This window comes from Oryza brachyantha, chromosome 1 (genome assembly GCF_000231095.2).
Source record: "Oryza brachyantha chromosome 1, ObraRS2, whole genome shotgun sequence".
Lineage (NCBI taxonomy): Eukaryota > Viridiplantae > Streptophyta > Magnoliopsida > Poales > Poaceae > Oryza > Oryza brachyantha.
Window position 1 is genome coordinate 17,160,075 of NC_023163.2, and position 20,549 is coordinate 17,180,623.

Genomic DNA, 20,549 nt, shown 5'->3' on the forward strand with positions numbered 1-20,549 from the left:
GAGTGAAGGAAGAGATACCTCTAGTGATTAAGGCTTGTAGATAACACTTCAAGAATGGCTCTCAACCTTGCGCATCCCTTTTCAAGGGATTAGGAGGTTTCATGACCAGTGAAGTTGAACTCGCCTCAATAGTTAGTACGAAATGAAGAATTTCCGAACCTCAGATGAGAAATTCCTTGTCTCTATTCCATTTACTTATTGCACTTAAATGCCATGCAATTTACATTCCTAGAGACTACTTGAGCCACTATCACCTTAAAATTGTAAAACAAAATTTAGTTATGTAGTTTAGTTTGATCCGACTCAAACCTATGGACCTAGGTTAGTAAAATAAAAAGAGGGCAATTAATTCTAAATTGCCTATTCATTCCACTCAAGTTGACATATTGATCCTACACCACCACACCTCTTCTTCCTCTCTGCCGCCGCCTTTGGCCAAAGGTAGCGGTAGTGGGAGCACAGATTGGCGGTGGCAGAAGAGGATAAGAGGAGGATGTGGCGGTGTCAAGCACTTGTCCTAGCAACGGCACATTCCTAGCTCTTTTAAGTCGTCGTGTGTGCTGCTCCTCACCAGTGGAGAGGCATGAGAGGGGAAGCGAGACAGAGAGGAGAGGGAGGGGATGAGATTGCTTTTTAATTTTATTTCTATGTGACTCTGGCATGGTGGATTCCACTTTTTTTTTCTTGACAGAGTTACATGTAGGCACCACATAAAATAAAGATTACAATTTAAAATTATATTCCAGACTACCGGGGGACTCAATTTGTACTGGTTTTAAATGTTGAAGACCGTTTTGTACCTGGTTTTGCGGTTAAGATTGTGAATGTAATTCTACATATCGTGGAGGAATGTACATTGAACTTTTCTCAATAAACGCCACATATTAGCAGGCCCACAGGCTAAATTTCGCCCATGTCATCAATGGGTGGGCTAAATTTTGGCCCGCTTATTGCTTAGTAGGCCCAAATATTAGCCCATCTAGCTATTCGGTATTTCAGTGCTCCAAATTTCAGTCCTTTTAGCAGTTGCCTGGGCTATTATATTTCGCTTAGTTGATTGTTCCGGTTGCCAAAAATTTAGAACGTGTAAGGGTTCGGTTCGATACATTTTGGTCCATCCGGACCCAATTAGAGCATATTTAATGTTTAGCATGGGACAATTTTCGCCTCGTTCAACATCTTACGTGGCCTGCTATACATTTCTCGTCCAATTTCGGCTCGTTCCATGATATTCACTTATCAAATCCTGATATCGAAACAACTCTGGTAGCCTTGGAGAAAAACTTATCCAAGAATTGGAATCCTCCAATATAATCCTACGAGGCCTTGATTCGAGTCACTTCTCATCAAGAGAACCCAGCCCAACCCTACATTACGACTATGGCCGCGTGAGTAACCGACGTGTAAAACGTGACCAAATATTAATTATTAGCTATATAATATTTTAAAAATAGATTGATATTAATTTTTAAATCAACTTTACTCTAAAGTTTTCGTAACATATCGTTTAGTAGTTTGGTAAGCGTTTAGTAGTTTGGTAAGCGTGTACGTGAAAAATTAAGGAAATCAGGAGTTATTCTGGGTAAAGAACAGGACCGACATCCATCTTCTATGAAAGAAACAACCATTAATGCCCCCAGATCAACTCCTTTTCCATTAATTTCCTCCCATAAACCCCCTGCCGATAACTCACATTACCATAATAAAGCAAAGAATGCCACCATTCAATCCTCTCGTTCAGTTTCCAAAGTTCTTCTGTCTGCTGCCATCCTAGTTCACATTTCATCGAGACATGGAGGAAGACAACCGGAAGAGAGCCAAACTGCGCAAATCCATACAGCTCTTCCTCTCAAGAAAGCTCAAGAAGATCCCTCCAATACACATCCCCAGCTCAACCATCCCGGCCAAGATCACCAGCAGCCGCCTCCTCTCCACCTGCAGGTTCCCCAGAACCCCGTCGTTGCACGGCGGCGGCGGCGGCGGCGGTGGCCACAACACCACCGACGACGACGACGACGACAGCAACAGCAGAGACCAGGCCGCGACGCTCTCCGACGTCGACCGCTTCCTCTTCGACAACTTCCGGTCCCTCTACATCCACGACGGCGACAACAACGCGCGCCGCCCATCGTCTCCAGGGAAGCTCACGTCCATCGTCGACAGGACGCAGCCAGCAGCAGCAGCCGCAGAGACATCGACGTCAAGGTCAGATTCGGTTGCAGATGACATCAGAGAAAGCTCAGGGGATGAGAACAGTAGCAGCACGGCCATCGTGCTGTTCTCCATGAATCCTTACACAGACTTCCGGAGATCCATGCAGAGCATGATAGAGCTGCACCATGGCGAGGAGACTCTGCCATTGGACTGGGACTTTTTGGAGGAGCTGCTCTTCTACTACCTGCAGCTCAATGATCAAAGCGTGCACAAGTACATTCTCAAGGCCTTTGCAGATCTCACCGCTGGAGCACATGTCAGCCGCCCAGCCCGTGGAAAAACGCAACGGACTGATAAGAGTGTCAGGAGTAGGAAAGGCTATTAGGGCACAAGATTGTAATGTATTGAAAAAAAAATTGTCTCACTCGAGTACTAAGAATTATGGATAAAACATCCCAAGCCATGTAACCTCATGATGCAAAGTAAACTTTACATGAAATTAGCAACCAGATAAAAATACTGCTAAAACACAATCAGGATAGCCTGAAGCACGTCATCTCAACAGAAACCATCAGGTAGGTTGGGTCAATCTATAACACAACAAATTATTTCAAATGTGTATTAAAGTTTCCCATAAAAGTAACAAAAGATAATTATATTCAAGGTATTGATTTAATTTACAATTGAGACCTACACAAAGAGACAAGTGGGCAGCCCACCACATTACCCGTTACCCACTCCAGTTTAGCTAATAACGCAGTTTCACTAGCAATGAACGTACATTCTCAGTTGAGCTAGTGGGCCAATAAGGTACCCATATGTGGACTCACCTCCATCCTAAGCTACATATACTCCACTATCTGCAACGCACTGGCTGGCATGAAAACTGGTCAAATCAGATATTTATATAAGTTAGCAAGACCAGAATTTTTTTATTTTTTAAACCTTTTTAATAAATAATTTTATTACTAAACCTCGGAGAAAAATATTTCCACCGTATGAACCTTTTGGTCACGCCACCAATATTGGCGTGACAAGATAACGCTGTCACGCAGAGAATTTGGCGTGGCAGGCTTGCTACGCCATTGTCGCCAGCGTGACAGCCAAAAGGTTCATACGGTGAAAATATTTTTCTCTGAGGTTTAGTAATAAAATTATTTATTAAAAAGGTTTGAAAAATAAAAAAAAATCCAGGATATTCGTCATATAGAAAAAGACTTACATTTCTTCTTCAATGGCCCCCGCGTACCAAATGATGGGAATAATTCTACTGTTTGAATTGACGTTTAAGAACTCAAGGGTAAAAATATGAAATGGGAAGCACAGGTTGCATTCACCATGGAAGTTTCCAGAACTTGATCTGCAGATGCAAATGGTAGTCAGAAACTCAAATAATCTTACCATCCTCATGAAGCTGATCAACGATGAAAGGGGCTATTCATATTATATATACCATTGAGTAACATGTGGGAGATAAAAGTAAATCTAGCCAATTTATCGTACAAACGTTTGTAGGGCATCATTGTAACTGAAGCCCATCCTATTCCTGGCTTAAATAGAATGTGTACAGAACATACTATCCTACTCTCTTGCTCCACATGCTATTCAGATTATATCTGCAGTTTGCATGTTAAGAGACTGTATACAAACTCTGAAGTTCTTTTGTATACAGTCAACAAAATGCCACTGGACAAGTAGCTGATATTAAACAGTCAATAAATCATGCCGTTGAATAAATAGTAGAAAGCTTGCAAATCAACCTATAAAAACCTGAAATTTATTCATGTTGACCCCTGAGCTATGAATCAAGGATGCAGAACCATGTTGAATATTGGCAAAATGACTTCTAAGCATGTAAATACTAAATAGCGTGACAAAATATATAGAAGACTAGTAATTATGGTCAGCTCCCAAAACACTTGAGGTCTTTTTGAATTTGGAAGGTCAATGAATTTTTTGCTCAAGCTTAATGTTCTCACAATATCCACTTCTCCTTGGAAATAAAAAAAAGGCATCACGTTAAAAAATGTGATGATGTGCACCTCAATGAAATAATTCCATATAGATATGGGTGAAAAAATTCCATATAGATGATACTTAAATGATGTTATCATTTAATAAAAATATACTCCATATATAGAAACAGGGTGATACCTTTAGATAGTTCACCAGATCAAGTCGTCACGTATTAGGCATAGTATAGCTTTGAACAAGCTGCTCATATAAAGGAAGATGATTCTTTGGAACAAAAACCCTGAACCTGTACACAAACAAGACCATAAATCCGGCATAAGAAAGGTGTGAAAGTTCGCTTTGGGCTTGGTAGAGAACATAATGGAACAGACATGACAATGAAAGTTCAATAGATCCCTGGTAATGTCAACAGATGTTTTTACCCTTCAAGAAGTGGGAGTCGCTCTGGAGACGAAAACAGTTTTGCTATTGCATCAAGTGAATCCTTGATGTGCATGGTTTTCAGTTTCAAGGCCTTCATATATTCAACAAAACCTCTGTATTCTGCAGTACTAAGCTTTTCTCGAGCCTGGTAAAAATATTCATATTAAATGGTTACAATTATCTCATGCACATAAGAACATAACTCAAAGATGAACATAATAGCAATATAGCACTTATTCTGCAAATCTCATGAGCAAAATCAAATTACAGGGGATAATAGCATACCAGCTTCAAGAAGGCTGGCCCTGCATTAGATTCCTGGCCTCCAGACTTCTCATGAATACAACTACTGTTTCCAGGCAGTTCAATATTACTTTTGTTTGATGAAGCTGTAGATCGCTCACCTAACAACCCAGCCAAAGCTCTTGACCCAACATTATGTTGTAATTTTGGAGATCTGTCATCAAAACAAATAGCATCTTTGGATCCAACCATTACTTTAGCTTTTTTAACCCCTGAGGACTTGAATGTATGTCGTGCTAGATGTCCATGTGTTGTCACATCAGCAGTCAAATCAACAATCTGAGCATCCGTAGACTGGTCTTCAGAGGACAAGCGCTCTGAGGTAGATGAATAACCATGTTTCATAGAAAGGGCAGAGCGATTGGCAGGAGTGATCTGGGCAAACTTGATATAGTTACTTCTTGCGGCAGCTGCGTTCAGAGATATTGTAGTTCCCTGGTTCTCATTTGTTGTAGTAGCAGCCTAGAAGAAGAAAGAATACCACCTGTAAGTACCAGAATATAAACTGAATATTGATCATCTATGCAAGTAACAAAATTACCTGAGGTGTATGTTTGGCTGCAAGCGGTACAATACTATCTGCATGTAACAGCATTTTCACAAAAATAAATAAATGATAAACGAAAATCCTTAAGAGAATAGTTGATCAGCAGAAACACGGTATAGTAATAAATTTGGCAGCTCACAGCAAATAAACCAGAGCCTCAAGAAATGTCTAGTTGTCCTGCCAATGGTTTTGCATTGTACAAGTAAAAAATGGTTCAGGGCTTCAGGACAGCAACACATGTTAAAAAGGTATTTTAAAGAGGATTTAACATTCACGAGCTGGATCTTGGCACCGTACTCTATAAGTATCTGTCAAGACTTAATAGTTCAAAAAACTCAAGACTCTTTGTGTTGCTACGTGAGGTCCTTCAGTGCAGTGCTTGACTTGTAATGTACAAATTCATATATAGAAAAAGAGAGGGCATATGGGCTTCACACGCAGAACTAGAAAATGTACTGGTGCGCACAATTAGAGCCACCTTTAATGCAAATGTGCAAGAACTGATTTTTGCTCTTCTAGGTTTGATAGTTACAGGTTGAATTCTGATATACGAATATGGACTACAAGCTAAAATTAGGGTAGCTAACTAGTATAGAACATTATTGATGTGTTCTGGAGGAAACTTCCCAGCAATTTACTTGTTATAGTTAATTAGATGCAAACAAGTGAATCAATATGAGTCATTGACACAACCACAATTAAGGACACAAAACCCATACTCGCAGGAAGCGACAAACAAACCATCAACCAAAATAACAAGCAACCAAAATATTATTCAGCAGACATCATTTGGCATACAAGGGAGTAACTACACCGTGTCCTTAAACTTGTGTGTGGGGATCATCCAGATCAAATTGACAGTAGCAGATTTATATACAACAAGTCAATTGAAGTTTACTACACTAACTCGGGATATAAAGGGATTCATCGCAGTATTCAAATAGGGTTTCTCACCATTAAAATCTGTCTCTTTTGGCTTTGAAGAATCCATAGACGCTTTATCTCGGAAAAATCTGGTTAACCCTTGGACTACTTCTCCATACTTTTTATAGCACTGCAGGGGAAAATATAAGAATAGTAAAGATGACTTTGATGAGCATTGAAGAATGGAATCTACACACCTACCTTTATGTAAGGTCGCAGCCAATATGACATCTGAGATTGATAATTTTGCCAAACAAACCTGTAAGACATATTTGACGTCAAGAAACTTTCTTGATTCAAAAAGCCAAGATTCAGATAAATAATGACTTGTAGTTTTTCTAAGCACATGAGGTTCGAGATCAATAAGCCATTGGAGGTAATCACGTGGTCCTTAAAATGCTATATGTAAAGTGGATATTGCACAAACCAGAATAAGTATATTGAGATTTTAAAAGTGGTTATCTTCTTTTAATTGTTATTTGATGCAATGCGATATGGAATGCATAACGAGAACTAAACTAAGAAGGCTAAAACTGTACATATGTAGAATCAGAAGAGAATATAAAAAACATTCATTCTACAGCTAGCCCAGTTGAATATCCAGCAGAAAGCTAATGACATTTTGACCCCTGCTTAGAAGGTTGTGATTAGTTTTGAACCTTTCATCACAATAAATAATTGCTCCATAGTCATGGCGATGTCTAATGACACGTCCAACAGCCTGATTGACAGCCCTTGCTGCTTGTTGTACATACCACTCCTCCCCTGTCAAAGCCTACAAAAAGATCACAAACTTGTTTCTAAATAATTGTGAGGGTACCGAAGCACGTGAATGGGATTACACTGTGTGCATAAAGTAATTTGTTACTAGTTCCTGGTATAACTGCTTGAGAGTTAATAAGAGTAACAGAAATCTAACTAAGGAACATTTCTTCTATGGATATTAAGCCATTAAACTTTTCCAAAAACACTAAAAAGCATTTGATGTATCTTAAGGATGTTAACCTATTGCTTACACTCACTACCCATGCCATGTTGAGAGGCCAAAGGGTTTCATGAACTCTATAAAACCAAACATCTTCGGTTAAAATCTTAAAATTTACTGCACTTTAGAGCAGTTTTAAGCTTGATGTGTTTTACAATGTAATTTGTCCAAACAAACTTGGTGCAGAAAACTTTTGTTATGATATAGCATGGTAATTTATCTTGTCACAATATTTTAGGCTTGCACCATGTAATTAGAGAGGAATTGGTGAACTTTACTTAACGAGTTATGATAAGTTCAAGCTTAATATAAAGGATTATCAATAAAGGTTCATTAAACAATGAAATGTGGAAAATAATTTAACCTTTGAGTTCTTGTTAGATGATGTGCCCTGCTTATCCAAATAATCGCGCTTGAGCCGAACCTGGAACAATCACATAAAGGAAACTGCAGTTTTAGAATAATGAATACTCTCATATTCTATCCAGGGTATATTGTACTTTTGTAGGAAAGGAGAGTAGCTGGAAACCACACAAATGAATATGTGAAAGGAGGTCAAAAAAAATTAACTCAAGCTTGCCAGAACTCAATGCCACTTAAGCTGACTGACATAGTCGCATGGAATTGTCAACAGATATTTCAGAGTCAAAGCTCTAATCCTCTAAGCTAGCAAAGGGGGGCATTATTAATGTCATGCAGGTAGAATTATAATATTTCTTCCAACCAAATAAATCCCCCTTAACTACAGTAGAAGAAAGGTGAGCAAGAAAATAAAGAAAACCTTAGGATCAGCCAGGGTGGCAAAAGGCATCCCAGTAACATGGTTATATTAGGAAAAGGGTGAGCAAGAAAATAAGGAAAACCTTAGGATCGGTCGGGGTGGCAAAGGGCATTCCAGTAACTATTACAGCTCTTCCAGCACGATCAGCAAAATCAAGGCCCTCGCTAACCTGCAAAAGTATAAAATGCACAGGTAGTTGAGCTAATATTTGAGGTTAGCCAGAATGCAACAATCTGAAAATGAAAACCCTACCTTGTTAATGCTTAATATATCTATCATTCCAATGATTGTGTGATTATTATAATTGGTTAATTATTGCACTATAGTTGAATGCTACTATGTTATTAGCATTCCATTCCATGTTCAGTTCTGCTTTTAGTGATCCATCATCATTCATGAGATTGTAGCTATACCAATTCACAACTTTATTAGCACATTGCTCTCTTTATAGACTCATTAAATGTTGTGTAACATGCTTCATCTTTTAAAGCAAAAGGACTAACTGAACATCTGAAAAAAAAAAATGAATTACATAGATCCAACAACACAACCAGAGTCACAGAAGAATTTATCACGAGTATTGGAGCTCTAACGAAAAGAAGAAAAATAGCACTGAACTCCACCAGAAGTTAAAATTGAAAGCAAAAAGAGATATAAGATAGGCAGGAACAAACTTTGCCACGACAGACTGCAAAAAATATTGCCCCGGTAGTGGAAGAATCACGTAGCTTGGCTGCATAATCCTGCAAATCAAATGGCATGCAGTTATGTGAGAAAATAGAGTGTAAAGCTAAAATGGTGACTACTAAAACATCTCACAACCTCGATTGCATTTGGAAAGTTTGATGACTGCCTAGGTTCGATAACTGGTTGCTTGTGCTTGCAGATTCGTTGCCAGATTGTGTGCTCATCCGTTGAATTTTCATGGTTCTGTAATATTTCAATCCTCATTTCCACAAGGCCAAATACCTCAACTAAACAATAACTCATTGAAATTAAACATACCATATCTTTCCAGCAGTTGATACACTTGTCCATCATAGAATATGACGGGAAAAAAACAAGAAGACCATCTGGTACAATGCGGGCAAAATTAACTGCAAAACACGTATCCAAATCAGATGCATACAGCAGAGTTAATTCCAAATATAAAAGTTGCATACTGTTAGGTGTTGCCAACTGCCTACCAATAGCTATACCCAATTCTTGTTTGTATTTCAGAGTCTCACGGGTCCGATAAGAAGAATTAAGTGGATGTCCTGATGGGCCCACAGGCACAACTCCAACCCAGATTTGATCTGAAGCAATGACATGTGGGTTCTCTAGCCTAACTGGAAATTCACTGGATTCATGAAAATATATTACTTCAACATTTAATAGACAAATAAAAATAAATTTTACACGATCACAGAAGCTTCAAGCTAATAATTAAGTAAAAATAGAAATAATATTGAGACGCCTTAGTTCTTACAGGTTTAGTTCCATGGCAAGCGAATCCAACGGAGATAAAGTGCCAGATGTTAATATAATCGAGCGGACACCCAATTTCAGAAACTCTTCCATAGCAAGCCCTGGGTTAAAACACCACCAACTAAGAGTCCTTGATACCTTACCTGCAATATAAGAAATTCCAGATAATTAAATAAATATATAATTAGAATATTACTGAGGAAAGTAAATGAAGGCAACACTGCTACAACTCAAATGTTAACTTTTAAATATTTATGTGGTTAAAGGGAATCGTACCAGGAGTCAAGTAAAGTTATAGATGTTGTTAAAGTGCATGGAAATAGACAAGAGCTAATACAAATATTAACTCTGGCTCATGGATTATACATATAATATTGATACAAGTATGAAACTAAATGCTGCAAGCTCAGAGACAAATCTTTAAAACCAGATCTTGTGGACCTCACTACCATTAATATATACAATAACAAGGCAACTAAATGAGGTAAGCTTGGACACTAGTCCTTAAAGCAGAACTTGTAGCTTCTGCCACCATTCCAAACTACAAAAGTATGCTTATGTTACAGATATGAAATAATAATGAATAAAAACTGGGTGACAGTGTGAGAATATTTTGGATGCATATCATCAGTATAAGATACAAGCATGAATTAGTAGTAGCAAATGAAAAAGGACATGGGTATCAGTTACAGAATCATCCTAACATGGAAACAGCTTTAAATAATGAGTGCCAATAATACAAGTGAACTTACCCAAAACTTTCAGTGCATCTCCAGAAGTTTGTTGACAATCATTCACATGAAACTGGAATGAGAAGAATGAGTGTAATTGTAAAAGCATAAAATTACAGCAGAGTATGCTACCTTATACTGCAAAGTGTGAAAAGATGAAGGATAAAAAGACTGAAGCCCTAGTACTTGGAACACAGGAATTTGAAGGTAACAGTTCCCATCTTCTAAACAGGGACTAGACGCACAGACACATAGACAGATGTATATATCATGTATTATTGTGCATGGTTGGTGCAAACATTAAATGACAGAAGAAAGAAGCATAACTTATCTGAGGTAGAGAGACTTACACGATAATACTTTGCATGGCTTTGACCACCACCCCTAAATATTATGTCAAGAATATCCCTGATTGTTTCCAATCTACATACAGTAGCCTTAGCCTTCATCCCAGGTCCAGTTTCAGCAGAATTTCCTAAGTGGAGGGAAAAAATAAAGGCACTCAACTGATTTGCATGAACCGCCAAACCATTATCAGAAATTCAATGTGTTCAAGTAAGGTAACCTATAGAGCTAGAAAAAATATTGAAAGTTTAAGTAACTAGTCCATTGAGAAAATGAAAATGTATTTCGGTGGAAAGAAGGGCCCTGGAAATATCAATTACCTTCCTCAAGTAATAGAGAAGCACTATCAATTGTGTCAATCAGCTTTTTGGATGTTTCAGAAGTAATATTCAGTTCGGAGAGGAACTCATACATGTAATTCCCTGGTTTTGTATAGCCCATCTCCTTGGACTCAATCACCAGCTCAGTAATTTTTTTTTCAAGTGCCATTAAAAGGGCTGGAAAAAAAGGCCCATCTATTACATTAGGAAGTCTCACATTCTAAATCATTACCATGAAAGGTAGACACTTTCTACCTAGTAATATGTATATAAGTATGATTCACTGCTGTAAAAGAAATATGGTTCACCTTTGAGGATAGCATAATTTTCAGGGTCAAATTGTTTATCGGCAGAACTTTCAATGGACCTCTTTGCTGAACACAATTGGATGCATTCCTGAGCTTCCGCAATGCAAGAAGAGAGGTTATTGGGAAGCAAGTCAAAAGATGCAGCATCTGCACATATACTCTCCTGCAGAAAAGGACTATGGTAAATTCAAAACAGATAGAGCTATAACCAGAAATATATTTTTCTCAGAACGAAACTTAGCCACTTAGGTATAGATAATGTTGCGGTTGGTTCATTTAAGCCTAGGCCTTAAGCATAAAATATAAAGTTTTTAATACTAAAGGAAACAGATAGTTAGATAGTTGTAGATTAAACGAAGGACAGGAGTACGTATTTCCGTACCAGGTTGTGTGCTTCATCAAATATAAGTACTGCATTATCCCATGGTATTCCATTTAAAGAACGTCGATTTCCTGGATCAATAAGATAGTTGTAAGGAGCAAAAAGAATATCAACCGACTTTGAAAGTTCCCGAGAGATGTAATATGGACACCTAAAATGGAAAAAAAAATGAAGTCAGCAAAATTTGTAGGTGTCCTGTTGCATGCATGTGGTATGCAACTCAGGGCAGATGAAATATGAAACTTACGGGCCCTTAGTTCTCCCAATATTAACTAAGTCTTCAATGTCAAAAGCCTCATTTCCAAGCTCACTGCTGTTCCTCATGTATTCTACAGGATGTGCAACATACGGTTAATCTGTAAAAGAACTCTTTAAAAATAACTGCAACAAAGTACCTAACATAGACAGACCAATAGGGGAATATGGGAGATATTACCTCTGGCAACAAAAATAAATTGCTTCAATTTTTTTCAAGTCAACAAGATGTCTCTTTTTTAAAGGGAAAACAAGATGTCCCTTCAACCACTAAACTTTATCATTGTCTATTCAAAAATGTTATAAAATATTATGGTGGTGCTTTCACAATCACAACAATTTTGCTCATACCATTTTCCTATGTCCCAACTACATGCTATAGAGTTTAGACAACACATTTTGTCAAAATTAAGATAGTTTGACTGTGCACTAAAGGGTGATAAGTTTGTGTAATCACGGGTAGTACTGCAGAGGCATCAATGTAGAAGTAACATCCAAGTATCCAACTTGAAGGATAACTTATAAGCCTCAAGTATTCAAGTTACTGATTGTAGCATCAAACAGAACACTTCTTGTACCAATCATTCAATCAAATGTGCTTATGATACAGGAATGCCTAATGTGTGTGGGCATGCATGTATTTAGCATAGCTTTAATTTTCTGTGCATACTGCAAAGATAACTTTAAAGGTTATATGTAACAAGGATCCTGTTGCAATTACCAGTGACAGAGTTATGATGGCGGCACCACCGTTTCTTGCAGAGGTAGTGGCAGGCGTTGTTCTGTTGTCTTCCCCGGAGTTTGCTCACTTCATTGTGGATGCACATTTGCTCACGGGAACCCAGTATTGCCATTTTTGGCCTACAGAATAGTATTTGCCAGAAACTGAACAAGCTATAGGGCACTAAAACTAGAGCTGCAGCTCGTGAAGCTAACTACAGACCTCCACAACAAGGCATTCATGTGGGGTTACTAACAGCATACGCTGAACGCATTCAGGAGTTAACTAGAACAAAAGAATTGACAATTAAGTGCAATTGCTTGCCATCGGGCTTGACCTGTAATTGGTGGCCTTGAGCTCCTTGATGACCTGCCGGAGCTGGCTGTGGGTCCGGGAGGCATAGATGATCACGGGGTACGGCGACGACTGTGACCCAGAATCTCCCGAGCGCTGACTCCCAGAAGGCTGGCTCCCATATGGCGACGGCTGGCTCCCACCGCCGCCGCCACCACCACCCCCGCCGCCTCCTCCACGCAGAAACTCCCCAAAGGTGCGGCGCCACGCCAGCGCCGAGCAGAGAAGGCACAGCGTCTTCCCCGTCCCCGTGGGGCTCTCCAGCAGCGCGTTTTTTCCCTGTCGATCGATCCGGCGAACTCACTCACTCACTCACTCAAATCGAACTGAACAAAACCATGGGGAAGCGCTGAGCGCGCGAACAGCTACCCGGACGCCGGTAGGGTTTCCGCGCCTCGCGGGGTTTGGGTTACCTGCTGGAGGGATTCAAGGACGCGGTCCATGTAGGTGATCTGGCAGTCGTAGGCGTCGAAGGGGAAGTCGACGTCGACGCCGCGGATCCTGTACACCGGCATTGCGGCGGCCGGAGGGGGAGGGGGAGGGGGAGGGGGAGGTGGAGGGGAGGGGGATTGGGCGGGAACAGGGGGAAAAGCTTGCGAGGGAAGGAGGCGGCGGCGCCCTGGAAAAAAAAAGAGAGAGAGAGGAAAGTAGGAAATAGAGAGGAGGATTTCGCGTGGAAATGGGCGTGTGGGTCGTGGGGTGTGAACGGCAACGGCGTTGGACTGTCGCGGCCCTCGCGGGTGCTTTTTGGGCCGTTAAGGATGTATTGTGAATAAGTTCACTATAGGTCTCTTAGCTTAACGTCAAGTCTGTATGAAGTTCCTTAACCCCAAAAGCAGAAATGTGTACCCCTAAACTCACATAAACCGTTCACAAAATGTCCCTCGGCAGTATTGGCATAACTTTTATCCGGTTTTGCTGACATGGCATACGGTGGGTCCCACGTGTCAGTTTTTTCCCTCTTTTCTTTTTTTTCTCTATCAGGCTCTCTACTCTCTCTCTCTTCTTCCTCTCCTTCCTCTCGAATGCGCGCGCTGGAGGACGGAGCATGGCCGGCGCGGGCCGGGCGATAGCTGGGTCGCGGGCGGGTGGCGGAACCGCAGACAGGCGGAGGGACAGTTGGGGCGCTGGAGGGCGGAGCACGGCCGTCGGCCTATGCTGGCTTGCGGCGACAGCGTGCGACGGCCAAGGCAGGTCGGGCTCGGGCGACAGCTTAGGTGCGGGCAGGCGGCGGTGGCGGTTGGAGCTGGCCGCTCCGCGCAACGGCGTCCGAACGACGCCATGATCGGCCCAACATCGCGCTTTGCAGATTTCTCGACACACTCGCCGCCAGCACGCCGTAGCCCTACTCAAAATGCAACACCTAATAACACGTGAGCTCTGTGCATCCATGGCGTCGCGCAGCATCAGAACACGTCGCAGACGATAGACATGGTTCTTGGCTCATGGTGCACAACTTGTAGTGTTTATGCACACATTGAATAAACCATCTTGATCTCAAACGCCTTGTTGATGGAGTATTAATACAGAAACTAATCATACAGACGCTAAAGTTTTAAGGCTGGAATTAAGGAAGAATATCTACCTGGGCCTTGAACAGAGGAGATGATTGATCGTGCTATACGCCGGTAAAGACGACCAGATCAGTGGCGTCCAAAGTGACGTCTTGGGTGAAAGGGCCCGATTTCTTTAGCTATTTTATTTCTCGACAAGCATAGATCGAGATGAAGAAAAGGCATAGTTAATTGATCGATTAGTTGTGGGTCGGATTAGTGAAATAAATCTTGCGTGCATGCGTTCATACTTCAGCAACCAGACACCGTGCATGCTGTCGTTGATTAGAGCTGCATTATTCTTCTTTGTTGGTTGTTGCCGGGGGGGAGCCCTCCTCGTGGTGCTCCCGGGGGATATGCCGCCACCACCGTATGGCTCGGCGGGATGGAGGCGCCGGAGCAGGCGACTTGGCCATCGACTCCCCCGTAGAATTTGGCCAGGAGGGTCGCCATTACGATGAGCATGTCACAGCACGCTACATCGTGGAGTCCGGCAACGAGCTACTCATGGTCGCTAGGCTCACTCCTCGTCCTGGGAAGCCGACGTTGGCGTTTTGGGTGTTCCAGATGTTACATCTATGGCAACGGCTAGCAGGATAGGGCACGGGTGCCTGGGTAGCGGGTGGGGCGTGACAAGCTCCTCGCTGGCATGGACACGAGGTTAAGCGGCGACTATGACGAGGGGAGATGAGGAGTGCACTGCTAGTTAGGCTGTCGTGCTTGAGCTCGAAGCCGACGCTCCAGCTGGGGATGCACGCGGTAGTGCAGATACTAAGCAGCGAGGCGAACTCGCCGGTCGTACCGACACAGAGAAGGAGAAGAGAAAGAGGGGAAGAAAAAAATGGAAAGAAGGAAAAAAATCATGACACGTGGGGCCACCAAAGTCCAACTCAGCAAAATTGGTCAAAAAGATAAGTCAATACTGCCAAGGGATGTTTTTCAAACGATTTATACAAGTTTAGGGGTACACATTTCTGGTTTTGAGGTTAAGGGATCTAAGATAAATTCGACGTTAAGTTGAAGGACCTATAGTGAACTTATTCCATGTTTTGTTGGAGGAGCTGAACCCGTTAAGGCTGAATCTTAGCATGGGCAGGCCCGATAGATGAGCTTTTGTTTCGTTGGGCCGATAGTTGGTGGCTGCGTTCGTTTCCTCGCATCTAAACTCAACATTCCCTCGTTCTCGCGCACATATATCACGAACTACTAAACGGTTTTTACTTTGCAGTTTTGATCCTGGTTTTTAAATTTAAAACAGTCATCCTGACCTTACTGTTATGGTACCGTGAGAATTCAGAATACAAAAATAGAAAAAAAATTCAGAATACAAAAATAGAAAAAAAAGAAAGGGACAAGCGAAAAGACAAAATTGCTCCCCTCATCTAACCTTATAGCAAGTTCAATAGTATAGCCAAGTACTAGCTCCAATTCAGCTATAGTCAACTTAATAGTCAATTCATATAATAGATATCTACAAAACATATACTACTCTGTCCCACTTGTCATATATACATTGCGCCTTGGAGTCAGTGCTACAGTGGCTACTACTATTCTCTCTCCCATCTTATCTCCTTAAAATATATTTATAGCTACGTAGTAGCTTATAGTCTACTATTGTACCCACTCTTATCCGCCCGCTAGGGTTTGACAGCTGCTGGCGGTGGCGGGGGCTGGGCTCGTGCGACGACGGCAGCAGCGGCTCGATGATGGCGGCAGCAGCACCTCGACGATGGCGGCAGCGGCTCGACGATGGTGGCAGCGGCGACGACAGAGAAGGATGCGGTGGCGGCTACCATCGTAGTATGGTGGGGACTAGTGCAACCGGTAGGTGCGGAAGGACAAGCGGTGCAGTCTCAAAACCATACACCCACAGCCCACCATAAGCAATATTTTAGTTATATTAATCCACCATCGGGAAATTCATCATGATCATAACCATTAAAGGTATATCAAAGTCTACTCAATAATTAAATAATAATTGGTGAGCTAGTTGAACTAAGCATGGCTAAGCATTGACTAACCCTAATTCTAGTCAAATTAACCCTGGGATAACAATAATAATAAATGGGAATTCAACGGATATAAAGGTAACAGCCCAATAGATAAATAAAGTAAATACATTTGAATACAATGCATGTTTGAATGTAAAAGCGGGGGATTTTATAATCATAGGTTCAATATGATCAAAGAAGGGTGTCACTTGCCTTGCTTAGACCCATGAAGAACTTCGGCGACGACTTCGTGAACGAACGGCGCTGCGACAGGGTCAAAACCTACGACAAACAAGGCAAAACAAGAAAAAATAGGCTATAAAACTACTGAAACAGAGAAATAAACTATTTTTAATAGATTCTTGGCATTTTTCTGGATTTAATGAAACTTGAATGGACCTAAACGGAGACTATATGAATTAGCTATAAATTTTAGAAGATTACTGTGTTTTTAAACTAAACAGAAAAACCTTAATGCATTTATTGCGCAATTATTGGAGGAGCTGACGTCGGCAGCAAGGGAGAGAGGGAGGAGGCTGACAGGCTGGCCCCACGGGTCAGAGAGAGAAAGGGGGAGAGAGGTTGCTGACAGATGGGCCCCACTGGTCAGGTGGGAGAGAGTTTTGAGTGGGCCCACATGTCATTGAAGACAAGGGACAGACAGGTGGGTCCCATGGTCGGAGAGAGAGACCAACGGGCCGGGCCCACTTGACAGAGGTAGAGAGCAGAGGAGGGAGGGGAGAGCACAGGCGCTCGGCCAAACGGCGCGGCAGGTGGCGGGACGGCGGCACGAGCGACGGCCGGTGACGGTGGGATGAGCGGCAGCCGAGCGTGGCGCACGGTGGCGACGACAAACGACGGGGAGGCGGTGCGGGTGAGGGTGTCGGCGCGGCGACGCGGAGGCGATGCGGCCAGCATGGTGGTGTGCGGCCGAGTGGAGGCAGCGCGAGGCGGTGGGTGGCGGCGCACGACGGGGACCGGCACGGTGAGTGAGCGCGGCACGGCGGCGAGCGCGGCGGAGCGCCGGCGCGACGAGATGTGCACGAGGTAAGGTAGAGGAGAGCGGTGGCGACGACGACGACGGCGGAAGACCGCGGTGGCGAGGTGAGCGATGGGCGGCCGGCACGACGAGGGGAGACAGAGGAGTATGGAGGGAGGGGGAAGCCATGGCGACACCGACGGTGTGAGGGACGACGGCGCACCGCGGCGACATGCAACTAGCGGCGGCGACGACCAGCGAACGGCGGCGCACCGGTGTGACGGAGACCGGCGGGGCGGCACGGCCGACGAGCGACGCGCACGGCGGCGACGTTCGGAAACACCGGCCGAGTCGGGTAGGCGACGGTAACGACGTGACGGGAGGCTAGCGGCGCAACCAAGCGGCGGCGGCACCCGAGATCGGCGGCGGCCGAAGGAAAAGTGAGAAGGAGAGGCGAAGGGGGTGCTCACCAGCGACGCGGAGGGTGGCAACAAGTCGGCGTCGATGAGGCGGAGGCGATGACGCAGGTGGGTGGCGGCGCACGGCAACCGGCGGCGAGATCGATCGGCGGCGGGGCGACGGTGGCGGCGGCGGTGCTTGCGGGAAGAGGTGGCGGCGGCGCGCAAGGAGAGGGGGTTTATAGGGGTGCGGCACCGGCTAGGGCGGGGAGGTGGTTAGTGGTGCCGGAGAAAGAGGAGGGGTGGTTGCACCGGGCGACGGATTTGACGGTGGCCGGCACGGGAAAAATGGCGTCGGTCATTGCACCAGCGCAGGCGGCGGGGTGGCAGGGGGCAGCGCGCATTGCGCGGGCGAGCGTGCGTGATGACGCGGCGGCGCTGCGCGACAGCAAGGCATGGGCACGGCGGTGCTACCGTGAGTTAGGCGACGGAGGGACGCGGAGCGAGAGCGACACACGCGCGGAGGATAGCTGCGGCGACCGCGGCGCGGCGCGGCGAGGCACGATGCGTGCGCGGCGAAGCGTGTTCGAGGCGGCGGCGACGCGATGGCAGTGGAGAACGGCAGCGTCGCGGGGTGGGCAGAGCAGCAGCACGACGGCGCCGGTGTGATGGCGAGGCGAACGGCACGGTGGCAACAGCGCACGACGGTGACGGCGCGTGGCGGCGATGGCTGGGAACGTAGCGTGGCGCGGCGGCGGCGACGGAGGGCAGCCGATGACACGACGCGACGTTGTGGCACGAGGGAGAGGCGAGCGCTGGGGGATGAAGGCGCCTCCGACAGGTGGGCCCCACCTGTCGGCGATCGAGGAAGAGGGGGAGGTGAGCCGGACCTTAGGCGCGGGTGTTAGGCCGTAGCCTGGCTCGCCCCATGCGGGAAAGGGAGAGATGAAGAGGAGAGCGTGGCGAGTTGGGCTACGGTGGGCCGAAGAAGAGAGCTAGGCTAACGGGAGCGGAGAGGGGAGGAATTGGGCCGAAGGGAGAGAGGCAGAGGCGAGTAGAGCGGCCCGCGGCTGACGGGCCGGCCCAGTGGAAGGGAAGGAGATAGGAGTGGACAAGGGAGGTGATGCGGACTTCGAGCGTGAGTTGGGACATGGCTCGGGAAATTGCGGACAGTACACGCATTCGCACGACATAACCAAATCGTGCACGAATCAGAGATTTGTACGATGAATTAGATTCGAAACGTGAAACTGTGAACTGTTAGCAGAACAACGACAGGATTGAACGACCCGTTAAATTGAGGTTTAACAACTCGCTAACTGAAACTAAACGACTTTAACGTAAAATAAATCTACACGTATGAAATTGGATTTCATAGTGTAAAGCAATCTCATGCTAGCTAACATATTAGAAAATCTAAGCAATTACACGGTAGATTAAAAATAGATTGATTCGCATGAGTAAAACGTATGCGAACCTGACATTTGGTGGAGAGATCAGCGACGGATTGGTGTTGTTCCTCGCTGTTCGGCTAGAAAACCTAAACAATGAAACAGTAGATGAATTTAGATTGATTCGCAAGAATAAAATATATGCGAACCTGAAGACCGGCGACAGATTAGACCGGCTTTCGCTATTGCGAACAGGGATGCAACAGGACTGCTAGCGACTTGCTGCTAGGAGAGGGGTGACAGGAGGCGGCTCGAGGAGCATAGGAGAGGGAGACGGGGAAAAGAGGCAAGGGTGTAGGGGGTATTTATATGGGGAGCTAGAGATAAATCTAGTTATCCATCTCCTATTAAAAAGGGATAGATAAGTTTGAATGGGATAAGAATTAGGAATTGATTTTGGAGAGAGGTGGGGATGCACGGCTGACAGGGAGGAGGGGGATGGCACGAGTAGGGAGGGGGTGGGAGAGATCATGCATGTGAGGGAGAGGGAGTTGGGTTCGGCCAGGAGGGAAAGCAGGGAGGAGGGTGGTGCGACCAGGGAGGGAAAAAAAGAAAGAGAAAAAGAAAAGGGAAAAGGGGGAAAAGAAAGGAAAAAGGAAGGAGGAAAAAAATTCCCTCCAATTTTGCCGATTTTTATTAAGTTTATTAGAGCAAATTTTATTCTCTGAAATTCAAATATAAATCCTGTTAACGATTTAAAATGCTTTCGGGACATTTTAGAACATTCCGAAAAGCTTCGAATTAAATTGAAGTAAATTGCACACTGGGTTTTCTCCTGAACTTTAATTAACAAATTATTTTTAATGTATTATTTAATTGAGTTTTAGCTAGAATAAAACTCAGGACGTGACATGCAGCCACCGCGACACGTCGAAGATGCTACGGTGGCGAATGGGGCTTGAGGGCCCCGACACGCTCTACAATGCATGTGGCATCCGGAGAAAGATGGATAGGCTGTTGCCGGAGTACCAGCCATCGATGGGCCCAGGCTTCAACGGTGGCAAGCACTCCAACCGCCACATGAAGGTATTGAAGCTCGGGTAGAAGAAGGTGTCCATCTAGCCGAAAGCGATGGAGCATTGCATTTGTGTACATATGTACATTATATCTAGATAGTTAAATAGACCATTTAATTATCTATGTCATAACAGTGTCATGTTATGATTAATTTAAGTGCAAGCCACTGGCCGCCGAATAATT

At 44.2% G+C, this 20,549-nt stretch overlaps 2 protein-coding genes across 2 annotated transcripts; one reads left to right on the plus strand and one right to left on the minus strand.

The window, feature by feature from the left end:
- The first annotated feature begins 1,741 nt into the window (after window positions 1–1,741).
- Window positions 1,742–2,539, plus strand: LOC107303618 (transcription repressor OFP14). Its single transcript, XM_040520231.1, has one exon. It carries the CDS (start codon window positions 1,793–1,795, stop codon window positions 2,537–2,539), a length of 747 nt encoding a protein of 248 aa, XP_040376165.1. The 5' UTR covers window positions 1,742–1,792.
- Window positions 2,540–2,699: 160 nt separating this feature from the next.
- LOC102722341 (regulator of telomere elongation helicase 1 homolog) lies at window positions 2,700–13,492 on the minus strand. The gene is made up of 25 exons (XM_040525138.1): window positions 13,391–13,492; window positions 12,961–13,256; window positions 12,624–12,763; window positions 11,895–11,976; window positions 11,648–11,798; window positions 11,266–11,428; window positions 10,958–11,134; window positions 10,643–10,767; window positions 10,314–10,365; window positions 9,563–9,704; window positions 9,279–9,433; window positions 9,097–9,188; window positions 8,914–9,021; window positions 8,766–8,834; window positions 8,174–8,260; window positions 7,675–7,734; window positions 6,985–7,100; window positions 6,527–6,584; window positions 6,356–6,455; window positions 5,396–5,433; window positions 4,837–5,316; window positions 4,551–4,696; window positions 4,309–4,414; window positions 3,377–3,514; window positions 2,700–3,040 (listed from the first exon to the last, which is right to left on the minus strand). The coding sequence occupies exons 1-23, from the start codon at window positions 13,490–13,492 to the stop codon at window positions 4,336–4,338; spliced, it is 3,018 nt and encodes a 1,005-aa protein (XP_040381072.1). The 3' UTR covers window positions 2,700–3,040; window positions 3,377–3,514; window positions 4,309–4,335.
- Between the last annotated feature and the right edge of the window lie 7,057 nt (window positions 13,493–20,549).

Bases quoted from the DNA above. Each gene is read 5' to 3' on its own strand.
- LOC102722341 (XM_040525138.1), bottom strand. From the start codon at position 13,492: ATGCCGGTGTACAGGATCCGCGGCGTCGACGTCGACTTCCCCTTCGAC. The intron at 12,764-12,960 runs GTCAAGCCCGAT...ACTATTCTGTAG, and splicing joins CTCAAGGCCACCAATTACAG to GCCAAAAATGGCAATACTGG. The intron at 11,799-11,894 runs GTAAGTTTCATA...TTTCCATTTTAG, and splicing joins ATTGGGAGAACTAAGGGCCC to GTGTCCATATTACATCTCTC.
- LOC107303618 (XM_040520231.1), top strand. From the start codon at position 1,793: ATGGAGGAAGACAACCGGAAGAGAGCCAAACTGCGCAAATCCATACAG.